The 22955-nt window shown below is 42.0% G+C and overlaps 1 protein-coding gene across 1 annotated transcript in view; it reads right to left on the reverse strand.

Moving 5' to 3' along the window:
- The window catches only part of AGBL1 (AGBL carboxypeptidase 1), a 262527-nt gene that overhangs the window by 149571 nt on the left and 90001 nt on the right, over positions 1-22955 (reverse strand). Inside the window, exon 18 of the mRNA XM_068410767.1 lies at positions 22704-22884. Coding sequence (XP_068266868.1) covers positions 22704-22884 — 181 coding nt within the window. The remainder of the gene's footprint in view (positions 1-22703; positions 22885-22955) is intronic.

Here is a 22955-nt window from a genome sequence, read left to right on the forward strand (position 1 = left end):
CAACTATATTCTCAAAGCATTATTTACATCCACTTCTCAGGATTTCATCAAATGCAAAGCGACTACACTGATTGAATGGACACAGCCCTTTAATTGCATTCAGAGAAGAGAGCTGCTTGAATTTTATTTATTTACTTACTGATTTATTATTATTATCTAGCTGTCTGCTTGCAACTGCAAATATGCCTTGGCTGCTCCATTAATCTGATTGCTTATCTATGTTTCAAACTCAGCCCAGAACATCCACACAGGATATATGTATGCAACATTTGGAGAAGCTGTGCTTTGCATTTACAGCTGAGATTGTGGGTTACATTTTTAATGAATACCTATCCAGGTTTCCTGCACAGTAAATATATATTCTCTAAGAGGGTGTGTGTGTACATATACACATCAGGTCCTTGCAAGAGTTGCAACGGCAAGAAACCATCAGTACATATCTTCCTTTTGCTGTTCCCAAAGGAAATGGAGTTTCCTTGCCATTGCAACCCTAAGATAGTGTTTGCTACCTGTTGGCAGAGACACAAATTGCAGTTCCTCTGCCAGCAGATGTTTAAGCCAGATGTTTCACTGCCAGATTCTGATTGGTTGACAGATAAAGTTGACAGTTTGTTCTTAAGATGGGGAGGGGGAGATAAAAAAGAAAACAGGAGCTATTTACACAGCACAATTTGGTTATGCTTCCCATTACACTGTCAGACTGCAAAGTAACTTCACTTACTCCAGCAGAGCAATTGTGAATCTACAGTGGGGTGTAGGAAAACAGAATCCAGCCATAAGCCAAGGTACCCATGTTCACCAATTTGCCCTTCAAGCTAAAGGCTATAGAAATGCTTCACACAATGCTACTCAGAAGGCCATCTAGACATCTATTTAATATTTTCTGAAACAGAGGAAACAAAATTAATCAAATCACTGTTTTCCTGTTTTGTATGACTAGACTTTTCAGGACATTCATAGGCTCAGATTCTAACGCCAAAGATATCACTGTTTGCATTCAGTGCATTATGCCACACATTAAGAAAAAGTAATTTGTATTAATAACAGGAACACGTGAAAATAAACTCTTTATAACAAAGTCATAAGGATACTTATCCCTTCTGTTCCTGGGCATAAGATTACCTCAGCAGATAGATCAAAGAGAAAGCCATTCCTTACCACACATCGCCATTATAACAGCATACTCAGAATTCAGTATTGACACTTGATGTCATCTGTTGACTATGATGATGACAAATATCAGCTTTTGTCCTGTTGGACCAGCATTGCCGTGTGACACCTCTCAATTCCTTACTACACTTTTCTACCTTCCTTTTAACTTCTACTACATTGTATGGCATGAAAGAAAAGATCTTTCTTTCTATTGACTATAGACATCTTAGTTACACTTCAAAGTTGCAGTGGTGAAATGGTTACAAATGGTGAAAAACATTGCTCAAAAAAGAAAAAAAGAGAACCCTTATCTTTAGCGGGTTGATCCCTCAGTGACCTTCACATACCCGGATGCACCACAGATATGTCACAGATCATTCTAAGTAAATAAGATGATCTTCCTCTCAAACGTACCCACTAGCAAACCTGTGGTAGAATACTAAAAAAAAAAAAAAAAATCCAGAAATTATATATGAACACTTTTCTCCTTCCTACTGGACATCTATCTTTTTTACCTTCAGGTATGACTGTATAAAAAAAGTAATTCCCTTCCCAAATCCCTACTGGAAGCAACAGGAACATTACATTACAATCAGCTCCACACAGACAAATCTTTTATTCATATCACACAACTAAAAAAAAAAAAAAAAGCATATACTAGTTAATTTTATCTAAATAAAAACCACAATGTAGCTTTTAAATGATTTCAAGTTCTTCTCCCACCCTGCTGAGGTACATTTTACCTATTTGGAATGAGTGGCATTAAATGCAGATACTGAGACTGAAACCCCAGAGATGTTTACAGTAAGTCATGGAATCCAGGTGCCCGTCCATGTATCCCGCAGATAAATGGATTATTACTAACATGATTTTTAAAACAAGTGATCAAGCCCAATCCCACTTCACTTAGCCAAATTAATTTCAAGGAGGAGAAACAGAAATCTGCTGACATTTTCAAGCTTGATAGTTTCTCTTCTAATTCTTCCCCACCACCACCACCTGTTTTGCACGATGTCATTAATATCATAATCACTGAATTATTAGCCAGAGAATTTACAAGCACTGCATGTTATTTCTTGGTGATGAAGGGAAATTGGCATAGAAATGAAGGCTATGGTTTGGAAGATATAAACCCAGGAATCTTTTTAATGGGATTTAAGCATGCTCCACATCTGAGTAGAGTTTAAGCTACACTAAAGATTTCTGAATCCTGATAATGAGACCATTTAACACTCTCTATTATTTAATATAAAACAATTCTACATAAGTAATAGGGAAAAATACTGTAATAGCACTGGCCAACGGGGAGCAAAGCTACTTAAGGAGTATGATATAGCCCATTTTGTTGAATAGGAAAGGAAGAATTATTTTACAAGTGCAGAAGAACTACCAGTCCAGACTTTCCTCAGATGACAGCACAGATGGATTCCACAGTGACACAACTGTGTACACAGGTCAATATTGAGGTATATTTGCAGAGCAACACAGAGCGGGGCCAGAAAGAGAAACGAGACATATCGCATATCAGGATATGGTATGCTGAAGATAGCTAACACTAAGAACACACCTTTTCAACCGGTACTACATCTCCTAAAACTCATAATACCCTAAATAACTCCTAGAATCTTGGATACCAAATCTATATAATAATCTGTCTACCTGAGAACAACTAGAGAAACTTATAAACTTTTTTACATGCTGTGTGGAAATTGACCTCTAAATTACAGTATTTTGTGATGTCCTTCTTTGAACCCATCTGACAAAAATCAACTATTTTCAAATAGTCTCTCTGTTAACAGAAAACAACAGTAAACAGAGCTTTCTGAATGGTCCCCACCAGTCACGACAAAGGGCACTTTGGAGCTTCCGTGGTCCTTGGTCCACCTCATACTAAACAGGAACTTTATATAATCCCAATGGATTAACAAAACAAAAATAAATAAAAAAAGAAGTGTGGGAAAGTAGCAGACAAAAGGCAGAAGCAGAATTGCATGGGGAGAGAAAGACATTCGCAGAGAAAGAAAGGGCAAAAGTAAAAGACAAAGAAAAATAGATTCTGAACTGAAAAGAAATTAGAATTAACTCCCCATGGGGGTAATGCAAGGAAAAAAACACTGTATGCTGGGAGAGCAACGAAAAACAACCAAAATATTTACATTTCTATTCACATAACTGAAAAGGTATAAAGCATAAAAAAACCCCTAACTTGGTCCTCAGGGGGTTTTCTCAGTGTTGTTTTGTTTACACACAGAGACCCAGGACTTTGCTTAGAGCGTCTTCCATTAGCTCTACTGCAGAGAATTACAAATGAGGAATCAGGTCAGTCACTGGAAAAGATGCTAATATCAGTCTCCTATGGCTGAGCAGCTTCTGCAGCATGGTGGTTCTGGCTGAAAGTTCATGCTGCAAATCCAAGTAGCACTGGGTGAACATCTGATTGCAATCCTGGAAAAAATGCCAAACTCTTGCTTGTATCAAAAACCCAGAAGATGACAAAAACAGCACTCTCGCCATTTAACAATGTTGTTTTTCCTTCCTTTTCTTCTGCAAAGTAACACAAATACTGAAAAGAATCTCATTTTCAGTACACTCCTTGTTACCAAGAATCCTAAACACAATTTATGGACTATAATTATAAACCAGACAGTAAAACATACAGCAACTGAAGACAACAGCTGTTCTCAAATCCAGGGCTAACAACACAACATTATCGGTCCCAAAAAGCCATTACAGCCTACAGGACCTTTAAACCAGAAAAAAAAAAAAAAGAAAAATCAAAGACAAAGGCAGATAAAGGCAGCTCCTCTATTCAGCGTGAGATACCAGCCCATCATTTGTGACTGTAAACTATTGCCAACCTGCTCTACGAGGTTATAAGATACTGGTATCATTTACCTGTTAATGAAGTGCAGTTAAAACATTCAAATATGATAAAGTAACACCTCTACATCATGTTGGAAAGTAAGCAAGCAGCGTGGTTATCAGCTGAAACCAGTGCTCCAAGGTAGGGAACAGCACAAGTGTTTGACACATCATCAAGGATTACTGCCCTATTTAACAAGATCTCTCTGGTTACAGGTAATGACAACAGTGACAGGTAGGAGCCTGGACTACAGCTTTTGCAGACCAAAGCAGGAGGTGCCACATGGCAGTCCTGCTCATCTTCTGAACTCAGTGAATGGGGGCTCGAATTTTTAAGTGTTCTCTGAGTATAGAGAGAATTCAACAGCCAGAACAGACAGACTTGAGAGATGTTGTAACCAGAGTAAACATTAACCTTTATAACATCTGAAGAGATATCTTCCTGTCAGAGCTGCTTTAGATTTTATTTAATTTTTTTTAAAACCTATTTTGTCTTAAGCATACACACTGAAAACAGAACACAATGCTAGCATGCTACCAGTGTTCACTAGAGTAGAAAAGCTAAAGGAGCATGGAGAGATGCATGGAGGGTGCAGAGATGCTTTTCTTCACTCTGCTGACTTATTCTCATGACTTCTTATATTAAATATGAAACTGGATTTTAAAATTTCTCCCTGCTTTGCTTCTTCATCTTTTCTCCCAGCTTGACTTTTTTTTTTTTAGCCTTACCTTTAGGATTTCTTACCCCTGGCTCTGCCATTTCAAGCACTTCTTTTCTCTGTACTCAGCCAGGTCTCCCTTACTGTGACTTCAGCTGTAGGCGTTAGCAAAATTGGCTGCTTTGATTAGAAATGTGTGAGTGGAAGGCAGATAATAGCCTGGTTCTTTACACCTGATCTCCCAGTGAGGGGTCATTGATGGGGTCAACAGCTCAAATAAGTGTCTCATCACATGAAGAGTTTGTGAAGGAAAAGCTGTACTGTCAAATAAAGTGGAGCACAGCAGCACTGGGAGTTGGAGGGGGTTGAATTATCTATATATTTAGGTTGGTTTGTGTTTAGCAAATTTTATTCTGGGCAGGAACTTCCAGCTCAACAGCCATGGAACCTGAAATCCTGTATTGAACTACAGAACAGACGCACCTGAGGGACTCATAACTCCATCCTCCTAGAAACAGGTTTGGTTGAGGGGCTACAGAAGTTGTAGCCACTCTTCTACCAAGACTATGCTCTTGCCTCATCTCATAAGCAAGGAGGCTGTGATAACAATCTGGAAGCAAAGGGATTTTCTTAAGCCAGTTCACTGATGGGATCTGATTAAATTATCTCCAGAGTAATCCATTTGTTGATTGACAATTTTAACATGAAGACCATCCCAGATCATTTGACACTGGCCACTGGTGAATCATCAAGTTAAAGCCTTTACTTTAAATGCTACTGTTATGAATGAAATGTCAAGTAGTGACATTTGATATTCTGCACCAATTACTACTGTGTATGTGGGCACATAAACACCACTTAAGCAGAGTCAGAATCAGGCTTTTAGGAGTTCAGGGATCAAAAGAGACAGACTACTTGTCTTGTCTAGGTTTATAGACTACATAGCTATTGAGGGTCCATTAATCAAGTAGGGGAAAAAACAGCCATTACAGCTGATGGAAAAAAAAAAAAAAAAAAGAGATGTGCTAAAGAGCAGACAGTGGAAGGCAGAGAGCTGTGAAAGCCTGCCCCATTACTTCTTAACTTGAATGGTCAACAATAGTAGAAAGTGTCCTACAGAGGATATTCCTGTATCAGGTGTGTTGAGAGTCAAAGCCCTGTTCCTTCTCTCAAAAGCATTTTATATCCCTGCATTTATAACAGCAACTGTACCACCCTGCTACTATGTTTGCCTGTCTTTCCCATGCCTCTCACATATATAGGAAAGTAGAGATCATGACTTTCACTCCACTGCATTTCAGACTCAAACTACCCAACAGAGGTGAAATGAAAGAAGAGGGAAAGTCTGGGGATGTATCCAGGGACAGAACCATGCTGTCAATCCAAAACTTCATGCTAAACAGCCTTTCTTTAGAGGAAGCTTAGCTGTTCAGCACTGAGAACTTGGGGGGGTTTTGAAACCTCTTGACTGAACGACTTTTGAGACAACTGTTGACGCTAAGGTTCATTCTTGACAAAGACGTAAAACTGGGGTATCTCAGATGCTTAAATAAAAATTGACTTTAAAATGCCAAACTCAGAACTCGGGGGTTATTAATTCCCATGCAAACGTGCACTTTCCAGCTTTCTTATTTTCTCTTTCGAACACACCATTGACCCTGCCTACAGCATCCCCCAGCTGTCTGTGTAGCTACTTCTCTTTTTAGTGAGAGTGTGTTCAGAGGAAGCCAGCATGATGGATAACAGAAGTCCTTTGACATACTGTGTCATTTATCACATAACAGCCTCAATCCTGCTAAGAGGGCCTTCTCCATATGTCACTGTCAGCTCCTGTGCCACCCCAATGCATCAAAAAGAAAAGTTTGAATATGAAGCACTGTAATTCCTAAGTCACAGCTCATTGCAGCTTTCCAGACATGAAGAACCATTCTGTCTATCTGCTAGCTTGTTTGCTTAATTTTCACCCTGTCTCACATATGTGAGAAATTAAGTCTTCAGTGTAGAAGAAAACCAGAAAAAAGTCAGAGGTCTAGCAGAGAGAAGGAAGATAAAAATCTCTAATTCCATCAGGAATCCTATGTGACATTTTGAAGTGGAAAAAAGAAAAGGCAGCCTATGAGCACTAGGTATTAGAGAATTACTAAGAGTCTCATTTCCTTCCCAGCCTCAGAAAGAGGTTCTCTAATGGGCTGATGTGAAACCAGCAAGCTTAAAGCAATGCAGATAAGCTCCTGAACTCGGCTGCCTAATGGAGACATATCTCATCTCTTCAGCCCCTTCAAGGGTACAAAATGGAGCTAAGGCTTCCAGGAAAGCCTCTTGAGATTATCCAGCAGGTCCTGCTTTGGGCTACCTACAGTAACCAGAAATGACTCCATAGTGCAAAACTTCAGCAGATCAATTCCCAAGTGACACCTGAAAACACAAACAAGAGGAGATTGGAGCCACTGCTTGGGCCTCAGCTCTGCTCTGTTACAACTAACACAAATCCACAAGTCTCTGCTGTCTCCCAAGTGTTAGCACAGATGGCAATCAAACCATGATCCATCCAGGCTCTTTTGCCATTAGCCTGCAGGAATGTAGCCTGACCACGGTACTAGCTCAGATTAATTGATTATAGTATGTTTGGGCTGCCTGAGCACAGACAGCAGATATATTAAAGATGTGATAGAATAAGAGCCTGGTGAGGCTCCAGGAAGCCTATGGGCCAAGTCACTAAGAAACCATTCAAAGGCCTTCATACCCCTATAAGCAGTTCTGTCCCTGAAGCTGCCAGGATGGAGCTCTGAATCAACAATACCACTTCTGCTTTCCTTTGTATTTCAGAGGTTGGCATAAAGACGGACTTGTTTATGTGTACGAAGGGAAAGAAAGAAGCAAAAGAACGATAATTCAGCTAGGGGCAAGCCTTGGTCGTTATTTGGACCACTAAGCAATGGGTTGAATTATGGCTTGCCATGACAGTACCCTAAATAACTGTTCGCTGGAAATATTAGCTTACATTACAGAAACAATTACTAGAGTTAACCATTTGGAAAAGGAAAACATGCTGCTGAAGAACTGCCGTTCAGCCACCACAGTTCACATTCCTCATATTAGAATAGAAATTTCAAGGGCAAAAAAAGATAAATCAATCCAAGTTTATGTCCAAGGAAGGCAACGTGTTTTCAGGGTAGCATGCAACAAAATATATGCATATTTGTGTTGCTGACTTGCACAAATCTATTCCTGCAAAATGAACATAATCGAAAATGAGAGCACAAATGGCCACTTAAATGCCTAAACCCCAACTTGAGTAATTGTGCATGCAAATGCATGTGTATTTTTCAAGCACAACTGCATCCTTTCAGTCCTGACAATCTGGATCAAAATGACTTCTGTTACCATGATTGTATATGCATTTACACACATAGAATACTGTATCATGAGTACCACAGAGTTTTTGGCAAATCTCAAAGCAAACTCCTTATTTAGGCTCACATTAGGTTTAAGCAAGAATTAGCAATGACGGAATCATACATGCACCACAGCTAGTTTGTGGAGCATTAGTGCTTGCTAGATAGATGCTCTTTAGGGACCAACCATCCCATCTGAGACTGTGCAAGTAAAATTACGGTTTCAGAGCTACCACATGTGTTCCTCAAAGATTAATAAAATGCTTAGGGAAAAACACAAAACAGAAGGGGTTTAATTACACCTAAGTGATTTCTTTCCAAGTCACTCTGTAGTTCGCAACATCTGCTGCAGACCTAGTTGCCACAACTTCTGCCCAATGGCTTAAAACCAGCAACTCCCAGCATTCTGAGGTTACAAAAGAGCTACTTCACACACCAGTCCAAAGGTGGTACAGTAAGCAACGCCTGAAAGTAAAGTAGGTAGTTTGTTATAGCACTTTGAGACCCTTTGGGACAAAAGACATAACAAATAAACTGCTGTCATCAGTGCACACAATCAGAAGCGACACATACTAGTTAAAAAAGGGAGAGGTATGAACACTGGCAAAGCCAGTTCATTATAAATAACAGCCCTGAGCTGGGCTTTTGTTCTGGTAAGAAACTGTGTAATGGAAAGATAGACTTGATTTGGATTATTTCTGCTGTTTACAGCAACTGAGGCTTTTTCTTAATGTTCTCCTTTTTATTTACATCCCCAGCTGTATTCGTGTTACGAGTCTGAAAGCTCAAAGCCATTGATATGGACACTATTTGATTTTGAACAGACTGCATGCTGGATAGGATTACATACCATTCAAATGTGTCTAAAGATAGATAGAGAAGTTGCACAGTTCAAGGGTGCCCTCACCTGCATGGCAGGGAAAGAGACAGAAATTACTGTGAATTAAAGCATGTAGCTCTTCTCCACTGGAAAACTAGCATGTGCATGAGACCAGACATCATCTTCCCCAAGCGTGAAGTTATTCCAAAGCAAACTCTCTTTGTGTAACATGCATATTCTGGAGGGGGAAAAACAACTGTTCTCCTACTGCCTTCACTCTTGGGATTTCCACATTCAACCTTTGCACGTGTTTATAGCAAGACACTAGACAGGTAAATCAGCAGAAGGTTTGGCTATTCCATGCAGATGGTTCAACCCACAAAGTGTCAGCTGCTTTTCCAGACATCTCAGCCTAACCCCAAAGATGTTATTCTTGTCACCTAAAAATATCCAAGTAAAACACAGCTTAGTCTTAATCTCCCATAGCTCATTCTACTTCACTTTCAGACCCCACATTACTGCTCTGCTATCACAGGTATGATGCAAACCTGCTTTGCCTAACATTATATCCATTTAAGCACAGAATTCACTGCTAGCTCAAATGCAGTACTAGAGATTTCTGTGATATAGACTAAGATCTATTAGAGACTTGGATGAGAGACCACCAATTTTTTTCACATCACTAGAGCAAGGATTTAAAACCATGGTAGTGCTCTGTAGAAGTGACTGATTAGTGCAATAAACTACATTGCTACATAAGCCTCTTCTCCTGCTTCTTCTCATTTCTAAATGGTATTAGAATAGTTTATGAGTGTTCAGCTGCTCTGCACTTTACATCCTCTGATGTGCCATAACCGTTACAGGGAAGACAGAAAAATCATCACTTTTCTAATCTTTGCCTTTTGTTTTTATGTTAATGACCTTTTGTTAGCTAACAGAGAATGAATACAGGAAACACTCCTCAAGAAGTTAAGTTTTCATTAGTGTTATTACTGTTACTGGTGGTAGAAGACACCATGGACCAGATGTAGAACTGGGAACCAAATTTCTGCTTTAGGCAGTGCTTGGGGGAGCAAGCATCCCTCAGAGAATGGGTACTTCCCTCTCCTTCAAAAGCTGAGCTTATGAACATTTTGGGAGAAAAATGGGGAACTCTACTTCTAGAGATGCTGTCATGATATGTACATGGAAAAAATCCTTGCACTCACACCTTGTTATTGCCTGGTAACTTTACAAAAAAAAACCCAAAACAACAAAAACAGTATTACATGAAGATACTGACCTGATTATGGATTGTTATGTGTATGTATTTAGAAATAAATCCTTTTTTCTATTTGCATTCTATAATATATATACAGTATAATATAGCAGCTATTTTCCAACTATTATAATAATTATGCCTTAAGTCCTTATCATTTGTGGCAGACAAATGAAAACAATCCAAAAGGTGAATTAGGATCTAGACTATATTGTTAACTGTCACTTCCCTGTATTCTCCTTTCCCAGACATGGAAGAGTCCTAGTAGGACATAATGGAACATATAACCATTTTATATAAGGACACATCCACTTGTGAAATTCAACAAGCCAGTTCTAAAAGGCCATGGAAAAGTTGCTCAGCTCTACACAACTCTGAACGTAGCATAATTTCTATAGACTTTTACAGCATAAATCACTATTCCCATGCAGTAAAACATCATCACACAGTTACCTGAAAGTCCCTATCAGGGTTACAGTATCATTGAGTTAGGGTGTGTTCAAACACCTACTTCAGAGGTTTGCAGTAAGCATAGACCCAAGGTACACCATTACTGGAGCTCTCTTCCCTGCCAGTCTCACCCTCTGCTTCCCCCCGCTCCCCAGCTCAAACCTGGGCTATATCACCTCAAAAGCTCTTCTGTTTTTCTCCTCCTTCAAGACTCAGAGCTGCTTTGTAGCATTAAAACTGTGTTGCACTTTTTTTTTTTTCTGACTCTCAGCAGTGCTGCCTGTTAGGTTGCAGAGAGGTTTTGATTTCTCACTCTTTGTTATTCCAACATTGACTCAATTTTCTGGTTTTCATTTTCTTGATGCTTCCGTGGGACATTCAGCTGGATTTATAAATTAGGGTGGTAATTTGCTGAAATCACTGGACCAAAATTTACCCATGTAATTACCCCAACTGCATGTGCAATCATATGAATCATGTGCACAGGCAAATAATTCAACTTCAGCTGGTCCTCTGTAGGTACATTTTGCACAAGCAAGTTTGAAAACATAAGCTTTCAATTGAAGCTTATTTTTGTGGATGAGCCTCATCGTCCCATTTCTACAAACACCATTTTCAATCGCCCATCCACTTCTCCAGCCCAAGCCCATTATATATCTCCTCTCCTATCACAGTACTTTGCCAGCTTTTGTTGTTACCTTTGAATAACAGATTCCAAAGAGAGGGGAGGGAAAAGTGAGATAGAAATACAGAAATAAATAAAAATGTTAAAGAACAACGTTAGCCAAAACACAGAGCTAATTCAACACAGATTTTTTTTTTTTTTTTTAAAAAGCAAACTCATGGAAAAACAGCTTTACACTTGCATAACTAAGCTCCAGATTTTTTTATTCATAGGCTTTCAAGAAGAATTTCTGTGCATATTTCACAAAAATGATGTGTTTTAATACTTGAAAATGGCCATATAAAACGTAAAATGTGACTTGGTGCTCCAGGGAGGTCCAGTTTTCAGGGCAAAAGAAATACTGCCTGATTTATTACAGTGTAATATACAAAGGTATATTACAAGAGACAATAACCTTCATTCCCAGGCAATTTCAGCTTTCCAGGTAGTGTGGATATTTTAGTAAAATATTGGACATTCTTCACTGCATCTATAAAAGTGAAGTTTTTACAGTTTCATTTTGTGGACTTCTCTTTTCCCATCCTATGAATAACAACTTCAACTCTGAATCTGTAGCTTCCAATAGGCATTAACTTGGATAAGCAGACTTGATCATGAGATGGGTGACCAAAACAGCCCCTTTACCCATGACATTAGCTCATCTCCAAAATATTCAACTTTGATATCAGTATTTGATGCCTACCACAATCAGGTGAGAAGTAAAATCCAAGTTCAGCAGTAGTTACAGTATTTCTTAGTGTAGGTTTACCTATGCGGCCAGCTGGGTCAAGGTTTCCAGATACCTCCCGCATATTCCAGGAAGGTATAAAGATACTCCTGATTTGTAATACAATTCTCTAATTCCTGCATTGATGATACTGAGGTATCCTTCACAAACCTTCATCAGGTGGTTGTAGAAGTCATTGCAGCATGATGCTTTCCTTGTCCCAGGTTGTGATACTGAAGGAGAGCTGTAACTACAAAGCTCACACCTCTACGAAGTGCATCATGTGGCCAGGGCTGAGAAGATGGATCAGGCTGCATTAGAGCCAACAGCCCAGCATCCTTTTCATTCTCCCCAGCCCTAATGCATAGGCTGTGCCACTAATGCATCAGTTCCTAACAAGAGACCAGCTGCTCCTTGCTTGTCTCTACACAGAGCCTAGCACAGGCACAATTGTTATGGGAATAATATACCACAAAGGGGACTCAAATAAGCATAATATCAAATGAAAGGGATAATGATACACAATCAAGCTAACAAGAATAATAATATAATTCAATCATCTCATTAACTTTACTAAAAGCTAGCTTTGTACACCAGTCTCCTGACTCCTGGAAATGTCTTCAAAGTAGCGCACACAGCTGATTAGGAACTCATTGTCAGTCAGGGAAATAGACACGAATGCAGAACAAAATGATTCCTTTCTGAGCCCATGGAACATTATGTTCATATCTAATATTCATGCTAACTTGAAAATACAAGGTAGTACCTATCTACAATGAAATAATTTCCAAGGCTAAAAGCTGAAGTGTTCAGTAGTCCAAAACGGTAATATCAGTGAGCCCACATCAAGTGATTTTTGTAGTGAAATTCTTAGGTGACCTGGCACAGCCAGCATAAATTGGGTATGAAAGAGCCAAGGGAGATGCACTCAACTCACGAGGTACCTTTACTTTTTAAAAGCTTTACAAAGACTGCACGTGCTTTTGCAATTGGCAGCTGGAAGACTAATGAAACAAGGGACAATGCATTAGATCCTTCCAGCTCTTAATATGGCTGTTAACTAATTAGTTTTCATGGCCATTTAGGAGACAGACAGTACTGTGATCTCCATTCTACTGGCAACCAACAATATGGTACTTTTATAAGAAACCTGCAGGAAGGGGAATGAGGTCCCAGACTTCACAGTTTAACAAACCCTAGACCCTGTCCATGCCAGACTTTCTACTGCTGGGTCTTTTTTGTTCTCTACCAAGGCACACAGACAGTGGTGCAGTTCTCTGGGCAATTTGTCAAAAACTAGCAGTTGTGTTGGTCTGTTATTAGGCTGGATGCTTGGACAAGCAGTTATAATGCAATAAATTGAGTGTACTCTATGGCCCAAACTCCTGGAAGTGCACTGGATATGCTAGAAGATAAAAGGAATTACAGCAAAGCACCCAAAATTTCAGCTATTCAGCTTCTGGGAAACAAAAGCACCAAGCAATAAAGCCAGCCACTGACATGAGGCTGGTGCCGAGTCCCATAGACAATGATATCACACAGGCTCCTGTTTTAGAGGCTCAGCCACACAATAAATTAGGTGAGGGTGTTAGAACAACAGCTGGCTGCTAATTAGTCACAGCCCCCCTCAGCAGGGTATTAACAAAGTGGCAGAGAACATCTCAAGTAAATTAAATTTTAAAAAATCCTTCTGCAATCACTCCCCCGACAGACCCTTCCTTCATCTCCCGTCTTGGCTTTTTATTTATTGTAATTACTTTAGTAATAAGATTTGTTTCCTTGTTATTATATATATTACCATGCAGGGCAACAACAACAACAAAAAAAAATAATAGCTGGGAAGAGTTATGTAGCTTATTTATCTCCTTGGCTGTTATTGGACCACTGGGTGGAGAGAGCGATGAGGAGGTGGGTCCTGGGAAAAGCAGTAAATAGAAGAGAAAGCATATTCCTCAGGAGCAGATACATACAGGGGCATATTTAGAAAGGAGGAAACACTGACGATGAGTGAATAGAGCTAATAACTCAGAGGGCCCAGCAGCTCCGGCTGATAAAGGAAGGAATAAACAACACTGCATTGGAAGCGCTGTCAGAAGGGAGAGTCCTGGGGTGCAGCCATCTGCAGACGGATGTTTATCACAGAAGGAGAGACAAGGATGGGCTGTCACATCAGCACAGGGCAGAAGGCCTTGGTTGAGATTGGGGCACCTCCCGCAGCACAGAAAGGTACTCCGAGAAGTGCATGGTGGAGGGCCAGACCCCACTTCTGGCTTCACCAAGGAATAGCTTGCAGAGATGAGAGCTGAAGAATACTGCAGCCCATATTTTATCTCATGTTGTGAATGCACTAGCCACATTTGCTACCCTAAGCTCTCAAATCCACAAACCTCTACTAAGGGGGATCTCATAAAGCTGTCAAGAGCAACAAGGCTGCCTGCCTTGAAGAGGTGGAGGTGGTGTCCACCCATTTCAAGTGAGCCCTATTTCAGTAAAAACCTACAGGCGGCAGATAGGCACCCAGAACCTTCATGCCGGCCTGCTGAGGAGAAGACCAAGCTACCCAACAAAAAGTGCTCATTTACTGTCTCTACTTCACCACCACAGCAGGATCACTGCCCTCTTAGTGGAGGGCAACAGAAGCGACACCTGAGGTACCAAAGCAGCAAACAGCTGAGAAAGCAGAAGTTCTGCTCTTGCCCCTTCTTACTTCCCCCACTATTGAAAACTCTAACATTTCGTGGTCACTATTCCCAAGACGGCCACCGACCCTCACATCTCCCACTAGTCCTTCTCTGTTCACGAACAACAGGTCAAGCAGGGCCCCTCCTCTAGTGGGCTCATTTACCACTTGCATGAGGAGGTTGTCCTCCACACATTCTAGGAACTCCTAGATTGCTTCCTCTCTGCCGTGTTGTATTTCCGGCAGACATTCAGCAAGTTGAAGTCCCCCACGAGTACAAGGGCTGGCTACCGGGGTGGCTTCTGACAGTCGCTTGTAAAACGCCTCATCCGCCTGCTCATCCTGGTTGGGAGATCTATAACAGACTCCCACCGTAATGTCCACCCTGCTGACCTTCGCCCTGATCTTTACCCATAGACATTCAACCTTGTCATCCTCATCATCTTCCTCAATTTCAACACAATCCAAGCACTCCCTAACATACAACGCTACCCCACTGCCTCTTCTGCTTCCCCTGTCTCTCTTAAAGAGCTTATAGCCATCCATAGCAGCACTCCAGTCATGACAGTCATCCCACCACGTTTCTGTGATGGCAACCACATCATAACCTTCCTGCTGTACAGTGGCTTCTAGCTCTTCCTGTTTGTTGCTCATACTGCGTGCATTGGTGTAAATGCACTTCAGCTGGGCTAGCGGCCTTGCCCCCGACGCAGGCCTGTCACCCCTAGGTTCATTTCTAGTTGCCCTGATCTTATCCCCCTCCTCCATTGAACCTAGTTTAAAGACCATCCTGATGCTCAGGAAGAAGCTCAGGCTCCAGCACCTCATACCTATTCCGCAGGGGGACGTGGGGAGGGGAGGAAGGCCGGGATGGGATTTGCCTACCACCTTGAGCAGGGACCTGCCTCCATTCCCCCCCATCCCCTAGGTCTCCTCCTGCTCCTTGTGGAGGAGAAAGGGGATCCTCCATTTCCCAGGGAGCATTGGGCCTGTCTGTTTCCCCCAGGGCAGGCAGGGAACAGCACTGCCTGTCAACCTCTTCCTGGGATGCTCTAGTGCTCCTTAACCTTTCCACCTCCTGCTTGAGTTGTGCCACCAAGGAGATCAGGTCATCGACCTGTTCATACCTCACACAGGCGACGTCTCCGTTACCCCCGCATGCCAGGGCCAGGCTCTGGCACTCCCTGCAGCCGGCCGCCTCACCTCCGCAGGCTTCCGCAGCAGGTCCGTTTGCGTTGCCATGTCCTTTCCGGCACCCGCAGAGGACTTAGGGCCCCGCCGAGTGGAAACCATTCCTGGACTCTCCTCTTGCCCCGATGGGAGGCAGCCCGCCCCTTCCTGCCCGCCTGCCCAGCCCGCCCTGCCTGCGCGAGCTGCCGGGCGAACTGCCCCGCGCACTTCTGTTCGGCGCGCTCCGGGCGCCCTTCAGATCTCCCGCGGTGCCGCCGGCTCCGCCCCCTCCTCGCCTGATTCGCTGCCGGGAACTTCCGGGTCCTGACGGGGTCGGGGCAGCTGCTCGGGTGGTCCCCGGGTGCGGAACCCCCCGACCTCACCCTCGCCCTGGACTAACCTCAGTCACTGCCGCCGCTGCCGACTGAACCCACTGCTGCTGACTGACTCCACTTAGGGAAAGTTAGCCAACAGTCCATGTGCACTCCACAGAGCCACATACCAAGCTAGCACAGATGCTCTCCAAACTAGAATTTTCATCCTGAGATCCTGAGGGAAGTATCAGTGCACACAAATATGCCACCTTACAAATGCAGCTCTGAGCACAGCCATTATAAATGAGTAAGGGCTGAATCTTTAACAGAACGCTCTCTTATGCAAGTATACCTTGGCTTCTGCATGCATCTACCCAACTACTTTTGGCATGGTGGCGCCAGTTTAGATGCAGGGCTTCTGAAGACAACATGGGGGGCAGACACATACAGCATCTGCCAAAGAACAGCAGCGTGGTAATCCTGTAGTACCTCTCTCTCTCCTACTGCATTAAGGAATGACAGAGTTCAAAAACACTCCTTTCTCAGCCTTCCCACACCTCTGCACTATCCTTAGAGAAACACACACACCATAGATTAGCTAGTCTGGTGAGAGCCTTTGGAATGTTTGCAGACTGCATGGCACCGATATAGTTATGCAAGGCTAGATTCTGAGAATTAAACTCTTCTTCAATCCTCTGGCCACAGAGAAGAAACAAAGGGAAGGAGGGGAAGGAAAGGAGGGATGTTTGCAGTTGTACAGCTTTGTGTGATATAACCTCTAGATCTAATCCTTGAGGATGCAGTTCTGGATCATAAACTGACTCCTTCGACTGGCCGTTAGCTTTTTTTCCTGTTCCTGATCAGTTCTGCCTCTTATTGACTGGAGAATACAATGTCTCAATGCAGCAGAGTAAGCATTAATATAGGAGAGAAAAAAAGCCACAGATACAAATAGTGTGTTTTGGGTATAGAGACAAATGTGCTTCTGCTCCTCCTAAGAGTGTCCTTTAAAAAACAAAGGACCAGGTTCCAAAGAATAACTGGGAGCACACTCATTTTTCCCTTTGTAACTTTTGAGAGCATGCAGAGGAAACCTGTTTTAGAAGGGATTTTAGTGGACATTTCTATCTCTCCATTTCAGTAATTGTCAAAGAGGTAAAGCTTCTCTCTGCTGGATTAGAGGAGGTAATGAACAAAGCCCCATCAGTAAAACAGTATGGAATAAACAGCCTACATAAAGTGGGAGCAAATATCAATGGAGAGATGAGAAACCCAGCACCTCACCTGTCTTACCTTAGAGCAGCAGTAAAGCTTACTTAGCCTGTGCTGTGAGAGGGCAGGAGGGAAAACAGGGTGTTTTTAAACCAGATAAAGAATAGTCCATGGCTATAATCCAAAATGCAAATCAGGATTTCCTCTTCCTAACTGCTACTATGGTTACCCCATGGCTTTGAAGAAATCATGCAACTTCCAAAAAATTAATCTTCCTTTACCAAAAAAAAAAAAAAAAACCCAAAAAACTCACCAGCTCCCATCTCTACTGATTGGTTCAATTCATTTCTAAAAATGCATCAAGTTCTTTTCATTGAAAAGCTTCTTTGATTCAATAGAAGGCAGAAGACAGTGAGAAAAGGGCAAACAGAAGAGAAGAAAGAGGAAACGTTAAAAGGAGTACAGGAAGAGGAAGGCAACATAGGAGTGAGACACGAACTCAACAGAGAATTGTGATATTGGCCAGGTTAGGGATTTGTCAGTGGGAAGAGAATTTCTAAATACACAAAATACACAGACACTCCAGAAGCAGCCTGTACTTAAAGTATTTTTTAAAACAAAATCACTTCCCCAGGAGCTTCCACTTCTTGCTTAATCAATGATCTTGCAAAGCCGATCATTTTTAATTTAATACTTCTGGAAACTGGGGGGTAAAACCCTCATCAAACAGGCACAGTTGGCAAGCATCAAGTGTTAGCATTTGGCATCATTTATTACTGCTGTTTATGGTGATATAAATTAGGTTATACTGATATAATTAATAACCCTAAATTTAGGTATAATAAATAGCAATATTTATCTGGAACTGCAGTGTCTGGAGAAGTCCAGCCAAAACCACCAAGTGTTGACTACCATGTTGTGACTGTGAGCACACACGTGGGAGTGCCAGGTGTGTGCGTGTAGATGGCATGCAGGTCTGAGCAGCTGCTGGGAACAGCTCCACGAGCAGGCTGCTGACAGGAGGATGCACAGCAGGTGCACACAGAAGACAGCATAAGAGCACTTTGCAAGTTAGTATAACAACTGCACAGGCATATGTGAGCACACACACAACTCGATGCTCAAATGTGTGATAATGAGTTTATGTGGAACAGTGTGGACAGCAAACAGTGTTCTGTTTCTTTATAAAAGGTTTTTACAAGTTCCCTTACTGAACCCTGCTTCCACGATTTTACATAGCTGTGACTATAACAGATCTAGTTTCAAAGATTTCACTTGAACAGATGAACTTTTTTTTAAATCAACCCAAAAAAGTTTCACCAAAGGCTACTCTGCACCATTCCTTATAAATCTAGAGTTTTCTGAGGACAATATTTTCCACATTCTAGAAGTGAAAACCAAGCTTAATAGTTAAAACAGTAGTAGTTCTAGATTGAAGAGAAAATGCTCCCAATATGCATACTTCAGTCTTCATTTCAATCTGCTGAAAGGTTATGGTATGTCATTATCTCACCAAGGAAAAAAACTCAGCCAAAAGCAGGGAGCAATGACCAAGGTCTCATAGTCCATCGGTAGCAGAGCCAGGAATAAAGCACAGATCTCTCGCTCACCCACTGCATTTTATATCACTTTCATTAGGAAAGTGATACTCTTCTTCATGGATTCTCCAGTACTTAATAGAGACTAATTCCTTTTAAAGCTTTTCTATTTTACTATGATTTAGTTTAAAAAGAGGATAGAGGTATGGGTGAAGGTAGTGAGCCATAAGACCAAAAAACACTTATTACTTTGGATTCTCACAGAACAACTTCCTCAAAATAAAGTCAGGCTGCAAGGACACCTTCTGTTAAAGTAGTTTAATATGGCTGTCACTTCAGACTGACTTACACTACTGGTCTTGGAGATTAAGACTATTTTTTCCTTGTAACTTATATTGAAAGAAACAAAGTTAAAAGATAGAAATAACCATATCAGGTCAGACCAGGTCTGTATGAGGCAGCATCCCATTGCCAGCAGTGGTCAAAAGCCAGTGTCTGGCAGAAAGTGTAAGATGAACTTTATGAAAAGCAGTGTCTATTATTTAATTTAAAATATATAGCCATTTATCAGATCAGCTAAATATTATTTAACAAACCCTACACCTGACTGCTGTTCAGGATGGAGCAAAACACTCAGCCACACACAGCAACACAATTTCTCACCAATTGTCTCTGGACTGAACAAACTCAAATTAGCTGCAATATTTGGTAGTGATCTATATTTTTATGTGATGACAACCCCACTCGTACATGCACACTTGTATCACCACCACCTTCATTTAGCATCAGTGACAGGGCTGCAAGTCTCTCCATCGCCAACAGACAGGAATGGATTCTCAGAGCACTAACTGAAGGGAAAGGAAGGGTGGAGAGCTGCTTCCCAGCTGAGCCACACGCAGCCAGAGCATAATCGCATTACTGCAGTCCTGTCTGTCTTAGAGGAACGTTCTCTGTGTTTAACTTTAAGATTGCATTAACCAAAGCAAATACCAAGGCCCTGATCCTCTGGTTGCTGCACAAGGCTCCCAAAGTGTGATGGTGCGGTACCCTGCTGGGATGAGCACTCTTCCACTGAGCTGCGGCTGCGGCAGGGAGCCAGCTGGGGTAGGGGCACAGCTGGGCTGCTGCAAGAAATCCTTTGTAACCAGGCACTGGCATTTGTCTCTGTGACGGGCAGGGAAGCGTTATGCACACCCCAGCACACAGGGCTGGGGAGGAGGGAGAGTAAGGAGATTCAAAGCACTGTCAATAAAAAAGAATCCAACTCTTTCTTAAAGAAAGAGATACCAAGACGGAAGCAACAGAGGCACTGAAACAGAAGAAGTCCTTGTTTCACAATAAGGGATAAGATCACTGGTTACCACATGTAGGTAATTCCCAGTGTCCAGCACAGAGACAAGATGCTTGTTGGCCTGGACAGTGGATTTGATGCATTCAGTATGTCCAGTCCTCACCAGGGGGAGGTGTGAGAGCACAGCAACTTGTCTAAAACTAGACAAAAACAGCAGGTTGGCAGAGGGAATGCCAGGGACTCTAGCAGTCTGTTCGGGGATACCTGGTGGGACTTTCACAAAAGGGATTGTGAATCCCAGGACAAACAAGTAGCTTCATGAAATGGGTTTGATAGATGTAAAAAATATTTAGCAAGTATCTCCTTATAAGCACTATGGTTGATGATGGGCTATAGACCAGATTCCTCAGAGAACAGTTTCCCTTATAACATTGACTTGGAAAATAACAGAATTTACTAGAGCATTTAAACCTGGACAAGGTGGAACATTAAGTAGCCAAATAAATCTGCATGTGCACACACAGACATTAAGGGCCTGAAAGATACTTGCCTTCTCCAATGTGCATGGTTATCTCCAGCACACCACCAGTAAACCTGAGGCCCAGAACAGAAGCATTTCTTCCAGTGTAGGGGGCCTCAAGTCTACTAAAAAGAAAAAAAGCATATGGGAAGAAACAAGAAGAACACCTGGGCCACAGGAGGCTTCACAGGATAAAAGTATTTAATTTAAAGCATAAAGGAATGATTCTCTCCTTTCCTCATGCCTGACAATCAGTAACAGAGCCCCGGCCAAGTCCTTATTCCCCTGCTCCTATCCCACATGCAAGGTTTACCAAACTTTTTAACTCATCACCAGATTTAACTACAGTTTAAGCTCATCTGCACCAGGGAAGGCAAAACACCTTCCCGTGTGACACAAGCTCATGCAGTACACTTCATCCAAGTGTCACCAAGAGCCACGTCCTCCCTCCTGAGGGCCCTTTCTCTGCTACACTCACTCCTGACAGCTGGAGAAAAAAGGTCAGGCATTCCCTCCAGTCCTCCATCTGCTGGAAACTTTTAATTAAGTGCAGTGAAAGGAAAAAAAGAAAGGGGAGAAAAAAAGCCACAACCTTTCTTTTTTGCTTCTGCTGTCTGGAAGGATCGAGGAAGCATTTGGTGCCAGCAGAGGCTTCGAATACTCTGGGGCAGCATCCAGCTACTTTGAACAGTCGTCCCAGACTACTGATATGCTCAAGTCCTGGGGAGCGTAGCAGCACAAAAGCTATGACTGTTCATAGTTAGAGACTATCAGAAAAGCCCAGGGTGCTCTCTGCTGCACCTCTCGCCCCAAAATTAAATTAATTAGTTTCGAACCAAACAAACTCAACTCAGTTGTTGCTCAGGATTGTTTTTCTGTTTCTGCAGCACTCGATCTGCACAGCCTGACCCAAAAGCAGACAGGAGAACGTAGCTTAAGAAAAGTTGTTCCTCTACACTTCTCTGTGTGTTTCAGCGTTTGTCTAAGCCCGTCTTTCAGCTTCAAGATTTGTCACATGTTCCACCGCAACAAGGCAGGGGACACAGGTGTTACCAAAACCTGCAAGCCCTTATCACCAGGTCAAAACTCACAACTTGCCAGCTACCAGTGGGATATGATCATAATGTCCTGCCCCTGTGTCAGAGACAGGACTGACAGTACTTAACTTACAGCCATTCCACAAACACCCAATGAAGTGAACAAACTTCACTGTCTGCAGAGACATAGGACATTTTTTCCAGTGAAGTACAAGCCTAACTTATCTTAGTGCACTCTTCAAGCCTTCAAAGGGAATTCTTCTTTCACTCGCAGCACAGCAATATTTATTTCATGTTAACATATTGGGAGCAGACTTGTACTTTTTCCACTCATGTACAGGGAGAGGGAAGGCAAGTTAGTGTGGGTGGGCAGGGATGGTATAAGGCAAAGAATGCAAAAAGAATCAGTATTTTCCAAGCTCAGATTCAGTATCTCTTAAGAAATACGTGGGAGGGAAGATTGAAAAGGAGGTGGGAGAAGGAGGGAGCCTCACTCTGTGGAAATATTTCCATGAAAATGTGAAAATTTAATAGATCCTTACTCATCTTCCCCATCACCAGGCTATACAAAGCATTAATTAAAGCCAGTTATTCCCAAGCATATCTGTCTTGCAGGTGAAGTCTGCCCTGCTGATTTAGCAGAATAGATAGATCTCCATTTAGCAAGAAAGATCCAGTTTCTCTGGCACCACTAATACTCCATCTAGGCAGCTAAGAATTCTTATGGCCACACACAGTACAGAATCACGTACATCTAACAAACACAAGACTGCACACTGAGCTATATCTCAGATTCACATCTTCCATATAGGATTGAAAACAGGATGAATAAAACACAAGACAAAGGGAATTCTCCTGACCCAAAACGTTGAAGACAAGACCTGTTAGGTGCACAGGGGTAAAGACTGCAGACAAACACAGCAAACCCCCAGAATAAGTACATGCGCAACTCACTTGCCATTGATGACTCCATCAGGATTAAGCATGGGGACAATCTTGAAAATGAAACATTTCCGCAGGAGATCAGCAATGGGATCACTGCTCACAAGGAACTCCAGCGTCCCCTTCATGACCCAACTGGCATTGCTTTCACCAGGGTGAACACGGGCCATTAGAAACACATAAGGACGATTGTCTGTAAAACAAAGCAAAGAAAATAAACAAATCTAGACAGGACTTCTCTTTGAATAATATCTTTGGAAGTAT

The sequence above is a fragment of the Nyctibius grandis genome, chromosome 11 (assembly GCF_013368605.1).
Source record: "Nyctibius grandis isolate bNycGra1 chromosome 11, bNycGra1.pri, whole genome shotgun sequence".
In the NCBI taxonomy this organism is placed as follows: Eukaryota; Metazoa; Chordata; class Aves; order Nyctibiiformes; family Nyctibiidae; genus Nyctibius; species Nyctibius grandis.